Source organism: Anomaloglossus baeobatrachus, chromosome 5 (assembly GCF_048569485.1).
Source record: "Anomaloglossus baeobatrachus isolate aAnoBae1 chromosome 5, aAnoBae1.hap1, whole genome shotgun sequence".
In the NCBI taxonomy this organism is placed as follows: Eukaryota; Metazoa; Chordata; class Amphibia; order Anura; family Aromobatidae; genus Anomaloglossus; species Anomaloglossus baeobatrachus.
In genome coordinates, this window is record NC_134357.1 from 252928396 (window position 1) to 252948427 (window position 20032).

At 45.7% G+C, this 20032-nt stretch overlaps 1 protein-coding gene across 1 annotated transcript in view; it reads left to right on the plus strand.

Moving 5' to 3' along the window:
* Positions 1–18001, plus strand: part of P2RX3 (purinergic receptor P2X 3) — a 149809-nt gene extending 131808 nt beyond the window's left edge. The window contains exons 10-12 of the mRNA XM_075349352.1: positions 1932–1997; positions 10502–10579; positions 16187–18001. Of these exons, the coding sequence (XP_075205467.1) occupies positions 1932–1997; positions 10502–10579; positions 16187–16303 (261 nt within the window). The 3' untranslated portion in view covers positions 16304–18001. The remainder of the gene's footprint in view (positions 1–1931; positions 1998–10501; positions 10580–16186) is intronic.
* The last annotated feature ends 2031 nt before the right edge of the window (positions 18002–20032 follow it).

Here is a 20032-nt window from a genome sequence, read left to right on the forward strand (position 1 = left end):
CCAAAGATGGCCATATGCCTTGAAGGGAACAAACCATCAGGATTTTCATCTATAAAGTAAAGCCAGTGCTATACTGGCGATAGGATATTGAATGTAAACATACCTTTTGTTCTGAGATTGGATGTTTTATTCCAGAAATATGTGCAAGTAAAGTTACAGAAGTGTACTGCTAATTGATTGACAGGTGCGACTGGAAGAGAATATGTGAGGCAGGTCTTGCTATCTATTCCCACTCCTGTCTGTCTGCCTGCGCCGGAATTAACGTCTATGATGGTGACAGGGGGAAGAAGGCCCGGTGGGCAGACAGGAATATATAGCAAGACCCGACCCACATATTCCCTTCTTGTTGCACCTGTCAATCTAACACCAGTGCATTGCTGGAATTTTACTTGCACATATTTACATTCAGCATCCTAGCTCCAGTATAACACTAGCTTTACTTTATATATGAAAATCCAGCTGGTTGGGTTTCCTTTAAGGAGCACCTGCAACCAGATCAAAAGTGGACAGTTTTTGCTCTTATTTTATTTTTGTTGCTCACGTGAGTATTTTAGGTTTGTTTTTTTTAATTTGCCATGCAGTTCCGCAAATTTATATTTAATGCTAATTATTTTGATCTTTATCGAGAGGTATTGCTCACAAGATCCACTGAGGTGTGTCTTTATGGTGCTCCGGAAAAATTACTCTGTGAGCCATGTGTGGCGCCCTGGCCTAGCCAGGTCGTCACAGATAACACACAAACATCCCCATTAGACAGGGACACCAGCCAAACAAAAACCCTTGTTGCCTCCCTCCAGTGTCTGATGTCCACACCAGGTGGGGCGGAGCTAAGCGGTTGGCCCCACCCACCGAGGAGTTCACAGGCCTGGAGGCGGGAAAAGTGACAGTTCAGTGTTGAGCAGTGAAGAGTGAGGCGTGAGCACTGGGGTGTCTGGGTTTGTGGCCTAGGCACTGACAGCAAGGTTGGCAGATGGTGGTGGCCGTCTGCAGGAGTGGTGGAGCAACGCGGAACCGTAGGACCGGGGTTGGGCGTTGGCCCACCTGGTACCGACCGGGGAGCGAAGTGAAGCCAGCACAAACAGGCAGGGCCATCGGACCCCGACCAGGCTTGGAGCCGCCGACAATAGTCAGATCCGCATGTGACTGGAACCCCAGGGGTTTCACAACAGCAAAAGTCCCGATTGAAGGCAGCCGCCCACACCGTGAGGGTATACAGCTACCGCCTAAGGCTAGAGACCCAAGGGCCAGCGCCTGCGGGCAAACGGGCTCCTCCGGTACCCATACACCGGGGAGCGGACTACCGTTGGGAATCCATAGTAGTCAGAAGGAGAACATCAAGGTGCAGGGAAAGACAGCCGCCATCACCTGTCCGGGGAGAGACACTGCAGCCGGCTGCGGGACCCGTCCATCCAGCCATTTGGTTTACCGAGGACTTTGTACCTTTCTTGCTGAGTGAGTACACCCGTGCCATCCGGCACCGCGCCGCGCTGTCCCTGCAACCCTGCACCTCACCGACCCTGCCTCCCCGGCACATCATCGGGCCCCGGGACCACCGACCCCTACCCACGGAGGGGGAAAACAACATCCCAGCTGCTCCATACCATCGCTCCAGGGATCCCCGTCAGCAGCAGCGGTGGTGCCCATCTTCACCACGACCCGTGGGTGGCATCACGGACTAAATTCCCCAAACCAACCACCCCTTTCACTCACGGGCAAGGAGCGCCGCTCAAGTCCCCGGATCCGGCCCACCGCTCGAGCCACCGAGCAGCAGCAGCCGCAGCAGCGCCAGACCCGAGCGTTAGCGAGAGCGCAACAGCGACGGCGTCCTCCCCGCCCGCGACACATGCCCTTCTTAAAGACCTTAAAAATTCTCTTTTTATGTCGTATTCTTGCCTTACCACATTTAGGCCTTTTTCTTCTCTTTTCTCCAGGCTGGGAAATTCAATATTATTCCAACCCTTATCAATATTGTCGCAGCCTTTACGTCTGTTGGTGTGGTGAGGACTTTTTTTTAATATATACATATATACAGCAATTATATACCATATACCAAGTATATGAAAAAGTTGTGTCACCCAATGTAAAGCTTTTTTTATTGCTATTTGATGTTCATTCGTTTAGAGTTTCAATAATTTGTATTGTATTTTAAATTTAAACGTATATTACATAATGAACTGCATTTATAAATTTGTTTAAATACATTATGAATAAGTATACATACATTTAGCATTTAGTATTTTTATGGGGTAAGGAATGAGAGGTTGGGGAGGGTAAATTAGGGAAGAAGAAATTTATTAGGGGCATTCGATTAGTATATAATGACAGAGGTAAAGTAACACCAATGAATCAACTCTGTGAATGTGTATTAAAGCACCACTCCAGCGTTTCTTTTTTTTCAGCGCTGGAGTGTTGCGTTAAACCTGCTCCCTTTCTTATATTCACCCTCTAGCATCTTCACCTTTATATGGTGTCCCTCTGGGCTGGACATCAGAAGTTACATGACAAGCTGTCAATGCAAGTCTATAGGAGCCAGAATGTTCCTCTCATAGACTTGTATTGAATTGTGACTTTCGGCTCCCTCTATGAAACGCTAAAGCAGCCTGCAGGTCACAAACTACCAAAGAGAAATGGGAGCAAAACTGAAAACAGAACTAGGGGCAGGGGACTTCGAACTAAAACACCACTCCAATGGTGAAATTAAAAAAACACTAAAGTGCTGCTTTAAACGAAAATTTCTCCTTCTCTTTGGTCTCTCCCTGATTAAAGCCGCACACCAGCTATTTCTGGATACATAAAACAACATCGGTCATTACTAAAGAACAGTTTTAGTGGCTCTCCTATGTCTGTTTTAGTTGGTATGTCATGTCCCAGTTGTCTACTATCTTGATTTCTTCTTCTACTCAAGTATGGTTCCCTTTAGGCCTGTTTCACACGTCAGTGATTCTGTTACATATGTGACAGTTTTTATACGTATGAGAATCATGGACGTAGGCCTGTTTCACACGTCAGTAAAAACACAGACGTGTTTCACTGATGTGATTCACGGCACACATGGGTTCTACATGTGCTATCCATGATCAGTGATCTGTGATAGCACACGGAGATAAACTCACCTGTCCCCGCTACTGCTATCCGTGGTGCTGAAGTCTCCCGGATGCTGTGTCCGGCCGCTGGGTCTCTCACTGCTGCAGCTACTTCCGGGCCGGCTGTGCAGTGCATAAATCCACATGCATAAGAATAATGAGCCAGTTTGGAAGCAGAGGCAGCAGCGGCCGGAGACAGCGTTACTGGAGATGGGTGAGTATAAAAAGCTTTTTATTTTCAATGTATTGTACGTGTTTTTCTGGTACGTGTTTCACGGATCACTCCATAGTGTGGTCCGTGGGCGAATTATTCTCATGCATATGCATTTATGCACCGCACAGCCATAGCTACAGCAATGAGAGACACAGCAGCCGGACTCAGCATCCGGGAGACTTCAGCACCATGAACAGCAGGACTGGGGACAGGTGAGTTTATCTCCATGTGCTATCATGGATCACGGATTGCACATGGAGATCACCCGTGTGCCGTGAAGCACGGCACATGTAGGGACAGCACATGTAGGGACATATGCGTTTTTAACACGTTTTTAATGCAGACATAATCCCCATGATGCCTTTTGCTTTACAGAAAAGGGTTGACTGTCATAATACATTATTACGTTTGTTCCTGTCTCATAGAAGACAATTGGCTGTTACACCAGACCCTGGAGCCTATCAGGCCCAAAAGGTCCCTTTGATCCATATAGGACCAATGATATTAAAAACCCTTAATGCACCAGAATATGCACATCTAATGGATGGGACACTTCTGCAGGTTTGCGAGCTGCTATGTTCCCAGTCTGATAATATCAGCCCTCAGTTGTGTGCTTTACCTTGCCTGGATATAAAAAATGGGGTGACCTGTGAGTCAGGGGTGCATCCAGGCATCTTCCCCATGCTGTCCCCGTTGCATTTAAGTTCTGTTTCCATCCATTTTAGTCATTTTCCAGTCTCCCCCAGTTTCCCATTGAGTTCTGTTATACTTTCCATTATTGACTTCCATTATGCATTCGAGCTGCTCGATTTGAGTACTGAGCATTCAAGCATTTTAGTGCTCGCTCATCACTAGTCCCTATATACTACAAGGAAACCATAAGTGTGTTCTTACAGCCTCCATCTGTCAGATACTATTTGTTTTACTCTATGGTAAAAAATGGAAGATTACACTATGCAGAGTCACTGAAAAGGAACATATGCATTTTTTCACAAAAGAGAATATGGTGGATCAGTGCCTTGGTATCCATTCTGACAATGATCACTGTCAGTTGCATTCCATCTGAGTATGTGCCCATTAAATTATTAGTTATGCAGATTCTTGTCTTATAACTGCATTGTTACTGTTTTGCTCTTGGTGGCAGAAAAAATAAATTTCTTTCTGTATATTATAAATTACAACCTGTTCTCACATTCCCTAATAGCTTAGTGTGTTATTAGGTTGATTCCCAAGCAAATGTTACTGGCTTGAATTGAGGAGCAGCCATGAAGCAGATATCCCAAGAAAAGAGAAACAACATTATCCAGCTCATCAATAGCAATCTATCAGCCAAGAAAATTGCCAAACTGCACCATGTGAGCAGTGGCGTAAGTAGAGTTCGATGGGCTCTGGGGCAAAATTTGGACCTGCCACCCTCCGCACTCGGGGTACAGGATGATTACACTGACACTTGGCTCTTTCCCTCAGAACCCAGCTTTCCCATGCTCTGATATCCCTCTTTCCCTCAGCACTCAGCTTTCCATGTTCTGATATCCATCTTACCTTCAGCATCCATGTTTCCAATGCTCTGCTATACATCCTTCCATTCCTTCCATGCCCTTGATATCAGAACATGGGAAAGCTGGGTACTGAGGGAAAGATGTATAGCAAAAGATTTGAAAGTTGAGTGCTAAGAGAAAGATGTGTGTCGCCCAGGGTTATGGGGTACTCGGTCCAGGGCGGTGTATAACTGGGGAATGTCACTTTTTGGTCATTGCCCGGTTCCGTGTCCTGGGTGCTTTTTTAAAAGCAGTATATTTACAAGGGACTTAAATGAAGGTTTTTCACTTGACGCCACTTGCGGTTTGCGGCTATGTGGAAAGAGCCGCCGCTGCACAGTTTTCAGTACTGGGGCTGGTGTTAGTGGCAGCCTGGATGTTAGACCTCCGCAAGCAGGGTCAGGCCCCAGAGGATAGGCGATGGAGATTGGTGTTGAAAGAAAGTAGGCCACACAAGGGGTTGCAGTGTAACTGGTTCCTTTACTCACAGTAAGCTGGAAACTGGTCACCCGAGGCCGGCTGGACTCAACCGCAGATCACTTTAGTGCCGGTTTAGTGACCTGGTGGCTTTTTCCCCTGCACCTGTCTTTGGTTGGTTTGTCCCCGTAGCTTGGAGCGACTGGGGGTCACCTCCTGGTAGTCCCTTAATTGTAGTCTATATGACGATAGCGTGAACCCTGTGGGGTCGGAGTCTCTGGTCTTGTTCCCCGGTTCTCCCGTTGCTACTGTGTCCCGAGCTTCAAGGTCAGTGAGGTCCTTGATGGTCCCCTCACTGTGCAAATTTTATCAGGTCTGCCTGGAGCGTTTGCCTGACCTAGGATTCTGTACCCCTTTGCTGCGGGGTTCCAGGAGCACTCCACCATACTCCACCGGCAACTAACCGTCTGGGCTCTCAGGTCCCTGTTCACTTTTGGCAGTCATTCCTCTCTCTCTGTCACCGACTCACTGACTGTCTGTCCACTGTCTGCCCCTCCCACCTGGTCATCTAGTGGACTGAATTGGCTCCACCTCTAGGCGGCCATCCATTGGTCCAACCCTAGCCTAGTACCAGTCTATGGGGAATTTGTGGAAAAATAGGGATTATCTGGAGTGTTTGGTTGTTACCGACACTGGTCTTCTGGGTCCCTAGGGGGTAGGCCCTGCATCATGGTGGGAATGCAGTACCTTGTAGCTCCCTGATGGCTTCAGGGGCACTACAGATTTATAGCAGAGAATAGGAAAGATGGGTACTGAGGACAAGCTGGATATCAGAATATAGGAAATCTTGGTGCTGAGGGATATCTGTTGTGAATGTCATCCGAGTGGGTGCTGGTGTGGAGCTCACTCTGGTGGCCAGGAATGGTAATGAAGCTGACTTTGATTCTATTCTGAGGCAAGATAGGTTTCCTCATTTCTCTCTGTGAGGTGTAGTAAGTTTCTCCAGCTGTGATGAGGCGTCTAGGTGTGTTTAGGAACGCTAAACGGCTACTTCTAGTGTGGTCTGACAGATAGAGGATTGCGGTCAGCTTAGGTTCTAACTACTCGTGTTTTTTTTGTGTTTTTCTGCTGATGGGATTTTTGTTATAGTCCACAGTTACCACATCATAACAGTTATCAGAGCATGGGAAAGTTGGGTGCTGATGGAAAGATGTTTAGCAGAGCGTGGGAAAGCTGGGTGCTGAGGGAAAGAGCCTCTTTCCCTCAGCACCCATCTTTCCCATCCCATTTCTATATCTTTGTCCCCCATCTTGGTATATAGCTGCATCCATTTTTTTTGCTGTATATTATATTTGTGATATAAACAACATTATAGATTTATTCATTTTGCATACAAAAAGGTAATTGTTTTTTTACACGAGTTTTAGTATTTTTAAGAAGTTTTTTTGGCACTTTTAGTATTAATGATTTTTAGTGTCTGAATTTTATGACACTAAAAATGTCACATATGTAAACATTCACACTACATTATACTGCACCCCATAGTCCTCCATATATTATAATTCACCCCAGGCCTTCATGTATGATGCAAGCCAGCCCCCCATGCTCCATGTATAATGCAGTCAGCCCCCCAGGCTTTCATGTATACTGCAGCCAGCCCCCCAGGCTCCATGTATAATGCAGCCAGCCCCCCAGGCTTTCATGTATACTGCAGCCAGACCCCCATTCTCCATGTATAATGCAGCCAGCCCCCCATGTTCCATGTATAATGCAGCCAGCCCCCAATGTTCCATGTGTAATGCAGCCAGCCCCCATGTTCCATGTATAATGCAGCCAGCCCCCCATGCTCCATGTATAATGCAGCCAGCCCCCCCATGCTCCATCTATAATGCAGCCTTCATGCTCCATATATAATGCAAGCCCCCCATGCTCCATATATAATGCAAGCCGCCCCCCATGCTCCATGTGTAATGCAAGCCCCCCTCATGCTCCATGTATAATGCTGGCAGCCCCCCATGCCTTTATGTATAATGCAGCCACCCCCCCAAGCTCCATATATAATACAGCCAGCCCCCCATGCTCCATGTATAATGCTGGCAGCCCCTCATGCTCCATGTATAATACTGGCAGCCCCCCATGCTTCATGTATAATGCTGGCAGCCCCCCATGCTTAACGTATAATGCTGGCAGACCCCCCATGCTCCATGTATAATGCTGGCAGTCCCCCATGCTCCATGTATAATGCTGGCAGCCCCCCCATGTTCCATGTATAGTGCAGCCGGCCCCCCCATGCTTCATGTATAATGCTGGCAGCCTCCCATGCCTTTATGTATAATGCAGCCACCCCCCAAGCTCCATGTATAATGCAGCCAGCCCCCCATGCTCCACGTATAATGCTGGCAGCCCCCCATGCTCCATGTATAATGCTGGCAGCCCTCCCCATGCTCCATGTATAATGCAGCCGGCCCCCCATGCTTCATGTATAATGCTGGCAGCCCCCCCATGCTTCATGTATAATGCTGGCAGCCCCCCTATGCTTCATGTATAATGCAGCCGGCTCCCCCATGCTTCATGTATAATGCTGGCAGCCCCCCATGCTTCATGTATAATGCTGGTAGCCCCCCCATGCTCCATGTATAATGCTGACAGCCCCCCCATGCTCCATGTATAATGCTGGCAGCCCCCCATGCTCCCCCCTCCCCCGGACCCCGGCCACTGTGTATGCACTTATTTTTTTAAAAAAAAAAAAAACAACAAACAGGTTCTTACCTCTTTCCTTGTTCCCCCGCTGCTGTCCTCAGGTCCCCTCGTTCCCCCGCTGCTCCGTCCTCACCTCTTCTCCATTTCCCTGCAGGTGTGGTCGGCGTCATCCCGCCCTGCACTCTGTGCTCTCAGCACCACGGTCGCACAGGAGTGGCGTCACCGCGCAGGCACAGATGGAGAATGATGGAGCGTGGAGCTGCACGGGCCGCTCCACGCTTCTTTATTGTTGCTGTGCGTGATGACGGGGGAGGGTGGCCTGGTGCCGCCGCCGCTGACACTGGGCCCCCCTGCCCGTTGTCAGCGGCGGCGGCACCGGGTCATATAGCGGCCACGTGGTCTGCACCAGATCAGCACAGCTCCTCTCACAGAAAGGATTGGCTTGCTGATCTGCAGAGTGGGCCCCTAAGCTGCTGGGCCCGGTCACAGTCGTGACCTCTGCGACCGTTGTAGTTACGCCCTGTGAAGAAGCCTCAACTTCAATATCCTCATAAGAAGTGTCAGCTCAAGATTGCAGAAAAATAGACATTAGAACATTGGAAACAGTTGATTTAGAGTAATGAGATGAAAGTCAGTAAACTAGGCTCTGATGGGTGTAAATGCTTCTGGATGAGACAAGGGAGAAAGAGGCAAACGGATCAAGATATTGAAGGAACTGTCAAGTTCAGTAAAGCAAGCCTGATGACATGGAGTTGTTTCACAGCCTAAGGCGTTGGATACTTGACCAGGATCGATAGTGGTCTCAATGAGTATCTTACTTGACAAGTTACTTCTTATACTCAAGTACTATAAGTATAAGAATATATCCCAGAAGAGCATTTCAGCTATAACTTCTCACCACTGACAGACAAATTGGTTTGTCAGTCTCCGCAAGGAGACTCTGCATGTTCTCCCCCTAGACCCTTCTTTAGCTTCTCATAAAGGTCTGGTATAAATAAAATAAGATCATAAAGATCTGCCATAAATCCTAGGTCATATGAAAAGGCTTGTTAAAGAGCCACTTTTGACTTTAAAGGCTGCTTTACACACAACGATATCGCTAGCGATCTCGTTAGCGATGTGACATGCCCAGATCATAGTTACGATTTGCCGAGATCGCACATAGGTCATTTTGTAGCGGTCACACGTACACATCTCACAATCGACGCTACATCATTCAGCGATATATTGTTTGACCAAGGCGGTCGTGTGGATGTTATTCATCGTTGTCAGGGTGTCAAACGTAACAATATGTCTACAGCATTCCAAACAACGAACAATATTTTGAAACTGAATGACGTGTCAACGATCAACGATTTTCATCCTATTTGCGATCGTTCGGAGTCGCACGTAGGTGTCACACGCAACGACATGGCTAACGATGACGGAAGTGCGTCACGAAAACCGTGACCCCAACGACATATCGTCAGATACATCGTAGCGTGTAAAGCAGCCTTTAGGATTGCTACTTCCAATAGGTGGCACTAGAGTTCGTCTCCTTCCTCCCTGAAGAGACAATTTCAATATATCCCAGAGGAGCATTGCAGCTATAAGACTCCTCACTATTGACTACCAGATTGGTTTGTCAGTCTCCGCAAGGAGAAATGTTCTCCCCTTAAACCCCAGTTTACCTTCTCATAAAGCCAGATCAGACCTCATACTTTGCACTGACGAGGGGCAATCACCCCGAAACACCGTGTCTGCAAATTGAGGTTCTGATCTGGCCATACAGTACGAAAAGGCTTGTTAAAGGGCCACTTTTGACTTGTAGGATTGCTACTTCTAATAGGTGGCACTAGAGTTAATCACCTTCCTCCCTGAAGAGACAATTTGAATATAAAAAGGCGACATAGTTTTCCAGCAGGACAACAACCCAAAGCATACATCGAGATTGGCGAAGAAATGGTTCAATAACAATGAAGTAGAGGTGCTGGATTGGCCCCCACAGTCCCCAGACCTCAACAAAATTCAACACTTGTGGGTAGAGATGAAGAAAAAGCTTTATATACTGTATATACCGAAGTGAGTTGACGAATATGCACCAAGACATGCTTGAATCTGATCAAGTGCATGTTCAGAAGGATTCGGGTAGTTTTGATAGCTAAAGGTGGATTAAAAAAATAATTAAACTTTAGATTTTAAGGAGCAAAACAGTAACAATGCAGTGACATGAGAATAATCTGCATAACTAATCATATATTAAATAGTAGCAAGTTAAATTTATGTATGAGATAGCCAAGATGATTGTCTATAAAATGAAGGTAGTTTCGCATTCAAAGCTGAAGTGGATGGAGAGATTTTGAAAGTGGAAGTCAAAGTTCAGAACATTGTTGCCCTTTTGCTTGTCACTGGATATGCCATGTAGTATTTTTTTCTCCACCCCACAGATGAATATCAGTATTAAAAGACACTAAGCAGAAAGTAGAAATTTAGAAGAACAGTGTACCATGGTACTGTGCAGTGATTGTCCTCCATATGTAACTTTTCTGTATGATTGTTTCATTTTACAGGGCACTGTTCTCTGTGACATCATTTTACTAAATTTTCTTAAAGGAGCGGATCAGTACAAAGCAAAGAAGTTTGAGGAGGTTTGTTACTTGAAGGAACACTTTTTCTTATTTTCGAATGTTCTTCTTGACTTACGGTATCTCAATGACATTGAAGTAAGGCTACTTTCACATCAGCATTTTTTTGCCTGTAGGCAAAAAAACGCAAACCGCACATGACCGGATCCTGTGGATTGAATGTGCAACGCATGCAACCTCAATTGTTATTTTACCGGATTCTTCTACTTTTTATGGCTGCTGCGATGGATGCAGCGGGACACAGAATTTATCTGCCGGCACCGGAATCAGCTGATCGGGAGTCAGCTGAACTCCTGATCTCACAGCCCGCACACGCTGTGATGGATGCAGGTTAACAGCAGTCACTGGCTGCTGCCGATCACGTGTGACCGTGTGCAGGCTGTGTGGTCAGGAGTTCAGCTGAGTTCAGATCAGCTGACTCCAGTGTTGGCCGATTACTTGTTCTGTGTCCCGCTGCATCCTTCACAGCGTGTGAGGTCAGCTGAGTTCGGCTGGCACTTGAGTCAGCTGATCTGAACCTAGCTGAACTCCTAGCCAGCAGAACAAGTAATCAGATTAGCTGACTCCAGTGTCTGCCGATTACTTGTTCTGTGTCCTCTTGCATCCATCGCAGAGTGTGCGGGCTGTGAGGTCAGCTGAGTTCAGATCAGCGGACTCCAGTGCCGGCCACACTAAGCTGACCTCACAGCCCGAACACGCTGCGATGGATGCAGCGGGACACAGAACCAGTAATCAACCGACACTGGAGTCAGCTGATCTGACTACTTGTTCTGCTGGCTGTGTGGTCAGGAGTAGGGATAAGTGAGCATTAAAATGCACGGGTGCTCGATGGGCGAAGCCCATGTCTATTTATTTATTTATTTTTTTTATAAATTCATTAAAAAAAAGCAAAAAAAACACCATAACCCTAACCATAGGGTTAAGGAAAAAAAATGTGTGGGCTCCCACTGCATTTTCTATTGTTAAGGGCAACCCAAGCAGCTACTGGCTGCTAACCCCCACTGACTGCTTGGTGTTACCTTCACTGGCAATGGAAAATCCAGGGAAGCTCGTTTTTAAAATATTTTTTGCCCAAAAACTAAAAAAAAAAAAAATTACTTGGGCTTCGCCCTATTTTTGTATGCTAGCCAGGTACAGCAGGCAGGTACGGGCTGCCCGAACCTCCAGCTGCCTATTTGTACCTTGCTGGGAAGCAAAAATATTGAGAAGCCCTTTTTTAAATTCTTTCATGAATTTCATGAAATAATTAAAAAAAAATTACGTGGGCTTCACCCAATTTTTGTGTCCAGCGAGGTACAACTAGGTAGCTGGGGATTGGAATCCGCAGCGCAGGGTGGCCCAGAAGTCCGCAGTCGCCCCAGAAAATGGCGTTTTCATAGAAGCGCCATCTTCTGGCGCTGTATCCAACTCTCCAGTGGCCCTTGTGTCGGGTGGCTCGCTGGGTAATAAGGGGTTAATACCAGCTTTGGTTTACCAGCTGGTATAAAGCCCGAGATTCTTAATGTCAGGCCAAGTTTGAACCGAATCTCCAAAAAAGGGTTAAAAAAAGACACCAAACAGAGAAAAAATACTTTACTAGAAATAAATACACAGACACACTTAGACCCGCAACACACATCCATTTTTTTTGTACGTGTGCGGTACGTATTTGCACGTACCGGAGACACGGAGATACGGAGACCCATGTTATTCAATGGTAGATGGCACACACACGTAAAATCACACGGAACGTGTGTCCGTGTGGTAAGTACGTGTGTGCGCTTTTCGACACGGACAACATGTCCGTTTTTGGCCGGCATCACGTAGGCACGGACCCGCTAAAGTCTATGGGTCCGTGCCTGCACGGACCGCACACGGAGTATGTCCGTGTTCAGCACGTTTCGTCTGTGTGCGTTTTTAAACGAACGATGTTATTTTTTTTTTTTGTTAAATTCAGTATACTTACCTTTTTTCATGATGTTCTCAGTCATACTTACATTGGCGCTCGGTCTGTTTCTTCCCCCGGCTCATACTTACCGCTCCCCGATCACCAGCGCTGCGAGGAACCGCTGTGCAGAGAATGCGCAACAATTACTTTGAAAAAGCCGGCCGCTCATTAATCAATCTCGTATTCCCTGCTTTTTCCGCCCACAGGCGCCTGTGATTGGTTGCAGTCAGACACTCCCCCCACGCTGAGTGACAGCTGTGTCACTGCACCCAATCACAGCAGCCGGTGGGTGTGTCTATACTGTGCAGTAAAATAAATAATAAAAAAAACCCGGCGTGCGGTCCCCCACAATTTTAATACCAGCCAGATAAAGCCATACGGCTGAAGGCTGGTATTCTCAGGATGGGGAGCCCCACGTTATGGGGAGCCCCCCAGCCTAACAATATCAGTCAGCAGCCGCCCAGAATTGCCGCATACATTATATGCGACAGTTCTGGGACTGTACCCGGCTCTTCCCGATTTGCCCTGGTGCGTTTGCATCACAAACACGGACATTCCACGTACACATACACGTTCATGCCACACGCACACACGGTCATTCCACACGCACACACGGACAGCATACGCCATCAACACGGATGTCATACGTACCGGAGAAACGTCCCTAAAAAACGGAACACGGACCCGAAAAACGGACCGTAAGACACGTACTTTTTTTTGCGGAAGTGTGTTTTAGGCCTTAGGGACTCCATCTTTATTACTCCCTCTCACCCCTCCACAATCCTGGTCTTCTTTCTGAGAGAGAGAGAGGTTTCTGTACTGACCATGCCAGGCTGCTTTCTGGGCATGCTCAGTACAGAATACAGGATCCTGTCTATAAGAATGCAGTGACTTCTGGTAGAGCAGGATCCGGCTGCTCTAACTAGCGTTTTTGAAAAAAGGTAAAATAACGCAAAGCGATGGATCCAGTGTGTGCCGCACGCAACCGCAAGTGACCGCATATTGCCGCGATTCCATTGCAAATGTATTGAAATGACAATGCATTTGTAAAGGATCCGGCTTTGCGGCAAAAATTCCATTTGTGCCACAGTTAAAAAAAACACTGATGTGAAAGTAGCCTAACTTTGTCGCGGTAGTTCCTATGTCTGAGGCAAGTTTTCACCATGATTTAGTGCAAGATTTCCCTTTTTTTCAATTAATAGATAAAGGCTGGATTTGAATCTCAGCAACATTTATGTTATGGTTATGCATGATCACAGAGCAACAAAGCAACACAAATCTATGAAATAATATGATGCCTACCACAGCTGTTTACAGACCATTCATCGCTGCATTAAAGGGAATCTGTCACCAGGCTTTTGCTACTTTGAGAGCAACATGATGTTGGGGAGAGACCGTGATTCCAGTGATGCATTACTTTACTGGTTTCTGCAGTTTTAATTATAACTATTTTCTGCGCTGCAGTTCTCTGAATGCTGAGCTCTGTTATAACCCTGCCCACAACTCTGATTGGCAGGTTACAGTGTATACTATACATAGTCAGAAAGTTGGCAATTAGTGGTGGGGGCATGGTTGGACTACCTGGCAGCAGGTTACAAGACCTCTAGTGACCTGCTGTTAAAACAGTGATTTAAAAAAATAGATAAAATAAACTACACTAAGCAGTCCAGTAAGTGAGACATTGCTGGAATCAGGGTCTGCTCCTACATCATGCTGCTCTCAGACTAGGTAGTGAAATCATGGTGACAGATTCTCTTAAAAAATTCTGCTGGATACAATGTAGACACTGCAGCCTCAGAGTCATCACAGACAGCGCTTAAAGGGAATCTGTCAGCAGGATTTTACTATGTAAGCTATAAGGACAGCATGCTGCAGGAGTTAAAAAATGAAAAGCAACTATGCTGCTCTTATCTGTGTGTGTGCAATTGTTTAGGTAATCTAATTGTTAATTACCCTGTTATTACCATTACAGGTCTAGAAACTCATAAACCAAAGGAAACAGAAGTGCCAAAAAAATAAGGGATCACCACAAATGAAGTTTTGAAGTAAATAATTTACATCTTTATTGAAAAGGCTGTATAAAATGCAACAAACACCCAGGTTGTCAAATGCAACCGTGAACAAGACAGATTAAAAACCTGTAAAAAACATCAAACACAAAATATCACACAGGTCTGAACAGACTACATCAAGCAACTCAGTGGTATTAATAACCTGCAACAATCTGCAAAGTAGATTCTGGGGAATAAATGTGCACTACATGCAACAAATCATAGATTCATAGAATACAACAAAAAACTTTGTGGCAAAAAATGTAATGCATTTAAAACCTTCTGTCCAATCAGCATAGAACAAATTGAGTACATAGTAGCCAACTGGGAGTTAAATAGACAGGGTTTCCTTGTGTTTGATGTTTTTTACAGGTTTTTAATCTGTCTTGTTCACGGTTGCTTTTGACAACTTGGGTGTTGTTTGTTGCATTTTTTACAGCCTTTTCAATAAAAATGTAAATTATTTACTTCAAAACTTCATTTGTGGTGATCCCTCATTTTTTTGGCACTTCTGTTTCCTTTGATTTATTATTATATTTTTAGTGCCAGGGGTGATCCCAGGGTTAAGTTGGTGCCCTCCTATATTTAAACTTTTAAACTCAGGTCTAGAAACTCACAAGCACACCAGTCTGACATGCCCCCTCCTCTACTGATACCTTAAAGGCAAGTTACACGCTACGATATATCTTACGATATGTCGTTGGGGTCACGTCGTAAGTGACGCACATCCGGCCTCGTTTGACATATCGTAGCGTTTTACAGCTACGAGCGACTGTGATCGAGCAAAAATACTCACCTTATCATTGCTTGTTGACACGTCGTTCATTTTCAAAAAATCGAACGTCCGGTTGTTCATTGTTCCCGAGGCAGCACACATCGCTCCGTGTGACACCCCGGGAACGATGAACTGCAGCTTACCTGCGTCCCGCCGGCAATGTGGAAGGAAGGAGGTGGGCGAGATGTTTACGTCCCGCTCATCTCCGCCCCTCCGCTTCTATTGGGCGGCCGCTGAGTGACGTCGCTGTGACGCCGAACGCCCCTCCCCCTTCAGGAAGAGGATGTTCGCCGCCCACAGCGAGGTCGTTCGGAAGGTAAGTACGTGTGACGGGGGTTACCGACTTTGTGCGATAAGGGCAAGAAATTGCCTGTGCCGCACAAACGATGGGGGCGGGTGCGATCACACATGCGATCGCACAAGATATCGACGCGTGTAAAGCAGCCTTTACAGTCAATCCACAATCTCTATTGAGAGCCTGGTGTGGCCGGGACAGCTCACTGGGCTCAGCTACATGCTTAAAACTCAATTCTGTGATTGTGACAGAATGGCTGCGCCAAGTAATCTATGTGATACACTATTGGATTCAGAATCTCCTTGCCTACATTGTGTTGCTGTCAGATGAGGTAGCAAAAACTGCTGATAGATTCCCTTTAACTGAGCTCCTCTAAAGCCGTGTATTTTAGGAACCTCATCAGCATGTATCATTTGCTACATTGAAGACTCTTGTGTAAATTCTAGATTCCTCACAGTACAACACGACTCTACAGATATTGAGCCATCCTGGTGATTTAGGGAATGGTCTGTGTTCTTTTATTCGTATCCTATATAAACTTTTTTCCTTTTTTCCCCTTTAGATCTCTGATACTTCCCCTGCTTTTGGCAGCCATGTTTTCAAAAGTGACCAGACTCTAGGTGGCCGAGGAGATGAAAAAAGATCTACAGACTCTGGGGCGTTCTCAATAGGTTTATAGACCTCCACCAGCTACCAGTCGCTTCCTCTATGTAGTACTTTGTAAAAGTCTGCCTCTTTTATCCTATATAACTTCTTCGATTTTATTTCAAATTCTTGTGATGATCAATTAAAGGGGTTGTCCGGCTTATGAAAACAATTTTTAAATACCCAGCCTATTTTTGGTCTACATGTACAGCCAATTATCTTCAGTAGATTCTATGTAATTCTTCATTATGCCTGCGGAGGCACTGTAGGGAAACAACTGCATGGTTTATTTGTAATTAGATTGTATTTAGGCATCTCCTGTTGGACAACCCCTTTAATTGTCAATTAATGTTGTTACTGTTTAAGTGTTGTTCATCTAGCACTTATTTTGTCACTTCTGTCCATGTAGATACGAGCTTGTACTAAACAAACTGCATATTCTTCATTATTCTGAAGCAGAGCTTGGGTTTACCTGTTCCGCTGACTTAGGAGTGAAACTTACAACCCGACATTCTACCTCCAATTTCACATGTAAATAGTGCTCTACTTCAGGTATCCAATTCATTTCCTAAACCAAACTGTGCAGTTACAGTAGTTGTCACAGCATAGACATCGGAGGGTTATTGCTAGGACAGACCACCCATATCTGTCCAGGTGGGATGTGAGCTTTTATTTAAGTCTCCTCCTGATCACTAGAATGGAAGACTTGATGGCATATTGTAGAGACTTACCACTGATGTCTAACTGACGGTGGTCCCATTACTGTAACTCTTTAAGGCCTCTTTCACACGTCCGTGAAAAACACACACGTTTTGCACGAATGTGTAAAAGGTGCATATGGCCCTCTGTGTGCTGTGATTTCGGCACATAAGTATTCTCTGTGTGCTATCTGTGATAACACATGGAGAACAGGAACTTTATGCTCACCTGTCCCTGGCGCTGCTGTCCGTGGTGCTGATGTCTTCCGCTCTGCGGTCTCCGGCCCTGTTGACTCCCCTTTGATGCTGCTTCCGGTTCTCGGTGCAGTGAATATGTGATGAGCATAATGAGCAGGAGTCGGAAGCAAGAGACAGCAGCGGAAAGTGAGTATAGAAATTCATTTTATTTCACATAAACGTGGTTTTCTCCGGTACATGTCACACTGATGTTACATGGAGCACAACCGTGTGGTCCGTGTGACATCCGTGCTGCCAGATAAAAATGGACATGTCTATGTGTGGAGCACACAGACATGCGGTCCATGTGTGCCCGTATCTCCAGTACGTGTGAAAATGGATGTCACACTTACCGGAGACACGGATGTGTGAAGGGGGCCTAAGACTGTGTGAAAACAGCCCGTAAGAACCTTCCCAAAACAGTCAAACACAACCAAAAGAACAGGAAACAGTACAATGCTTACCTGGCACCAATGCTCCTTCATTCTGGCATGGGGGACTCCGCAGATGGACCGCCACCGATCAGACATATCCTGTCATTATTCCACTTGTTTCTATGCTTGGACAATCCCTGTAATACCTCCATTATGTTGTCATATTACGTGGTATCTACCACACTAGATGTCTTCAGACAAGAAGAATTTTGCCCACTGCACGTGCCTTTAACCCTTGTAGGTTGTAAGTTCTCAGGTGCATGTCTACTTTTTTGTATCTGTGGATACATTAGAGCCTCTGTTAATAGCCATATTTGCCCCACTCTGTAGTAGACGGATAAAATAAATAGAATCTACAATGAATTTGTGTTTGGCTGATATTCTGATTTGGGAAAAAGACTTATCGTTTTTAACACTTCAGGAGAAAGAATGGGCCGTTGGTATCCGAATTTTAAACAAGGTATAAAAAATAGATCATTTCAGTTTAACGGGTTCGAAAATAATACATGGACCCCAATTTGTCTTATTTAAAACCATTGCTTCATATTCTATTGTCTTCCTAATGTTATATATGTCCTCAGATTTCGGTGTACTTTTGTTCTTGGCTGTCTCAGTTGGCTTGACGCAGGCCTCCTAGAAACACTGTATTAGATCCCTCATTCATTGCGTGGTGATACATTCCGGGTTCCTGTTGGTTATTGTGATGTATCCATATTATCTCCTGGAATCATGTTGGCCTGCAGTTTAGTCTGCCTGGTATTTGTGGGACTCTTTGACTATGACCTTGGCCTAGTCCCTAACATTGATGCTGTCTGATACCTCTCTTGGATCTGTTGCATTTCTCTGGTCTTGACATCTGGATTTCAGTGACTATGGGCCCAATTCATCAAAACTTTTAAAATAAAGAAAAACTGTTGTAAAGAGCTTTGAAAAGTCACAACATTTTTGAGCAACCTGAAGTTGCGCAAAGAATTTGAGAATTTTTTTTGCAATTTCTTCCCCCAGCTCTGCCAAAATGGGAGGTGTTGGCGAAGAAATGGGGTGAGGCTGAGCCCATCCACCTGTGAATTTCCACAAAAGTTCCAATGTTTCTCCAGAAATGCTACTCCTGACTGGTATAGCATTTTCAGGAAAGGCACATGATACTGAAAAGATGAGCCAAATTCATTTGTTGGCGCCTCTTAACAAATTTGGAGTATCATACTACAATGTGCAACGCCAGTTTTAATGAGTCGGTCCATACATTTCTGAATTATCCTTTGGCTAGATTACTCCTGCCTACCCCTGGTTTACATACTCCAAGCTTGTGCCTGACATTGCTGCAATTACAGCAATCCTTGAAGGCCTAAAAATACTTCTAACACCATATGACTTGTATATCTTATCATGTATTTCCAGTAACCTAATGTGTATTTGAACTGGTAAGTTGGGAGGATAACTGGTAGAAACTATTAAACAGATTGTCCACTACCTGGACAACCAGTTTACAAAGTAGTCCCCCTCATAAAATAAATACACTGTATACTCACCTCATGTTCCAGCTGTCATGACTCACTCTTGGCTCTGCTCATGCAGAGCCACAGTATGTGTTTGTTGTGCCGCTGTCTGTATCCTCCGGGGGTTAGGTAATTTGGGAGGAGCCTATTCTGTTCTACTTCGTTTTGGAACTCACGCTGGTTTACCTTGGAGTGGTTTACTTTGGAACGCCGCCAGTAATAGTTCCTGCTTTATAGTGTGCGCTTTCTGGTCTCCGTGACTTTGTGAGATCTTGTCCGCTACCCAGTACTCCTTCTTCTGACCTCCGTTCATCCTGCCTTGTTTGTCTTCCCTGTCCCCCACTACCCAGTAATCCTTCCCTGACCTCCATCCGTCCCGCCTTGCTTGACTTCCCGGTCTCCCTCTCTTTTCTGCTGTCTGTATGGAGGAGAGCAGACAGGAGCTGTAGAACGACAAGGCTCAGCATGCTCCATCCAGGGCTGTATGCAGGAGTTTTTTGCCCCCCCCAAAACATTATTTGCGCTTCGCCATGTTTTTGTATGTTAGCCAGGTACAGCAGGCAGCTACGGCTGCCCCCAACCCCAGCTGCCTATTTGTACCCGGCTGGGAACAAAAAAATAGGGAAGCCCTTTTTTCTATTATTTCATGAATTTCATGAAATAATTAAAAAAAAAAATCGACATGAGCTTCGCTCAATTTTTTGTGTCCAGCCAGGTACAACTAGGCAGCTGGGGATTGAATCCGCAGCACAGGTTAGCCCGAGCTTTCTGGGCCCCTCTGCTGCGAAATGCAGTCCACAGCCGCCCCAGAAAATGGCACTTTCATAGAAGCGCCATCATCTGGCGCTGTATCCAACTCTTCCAGCTGTCCTGGTGACGAGTGGCTTGCTGGGTAATA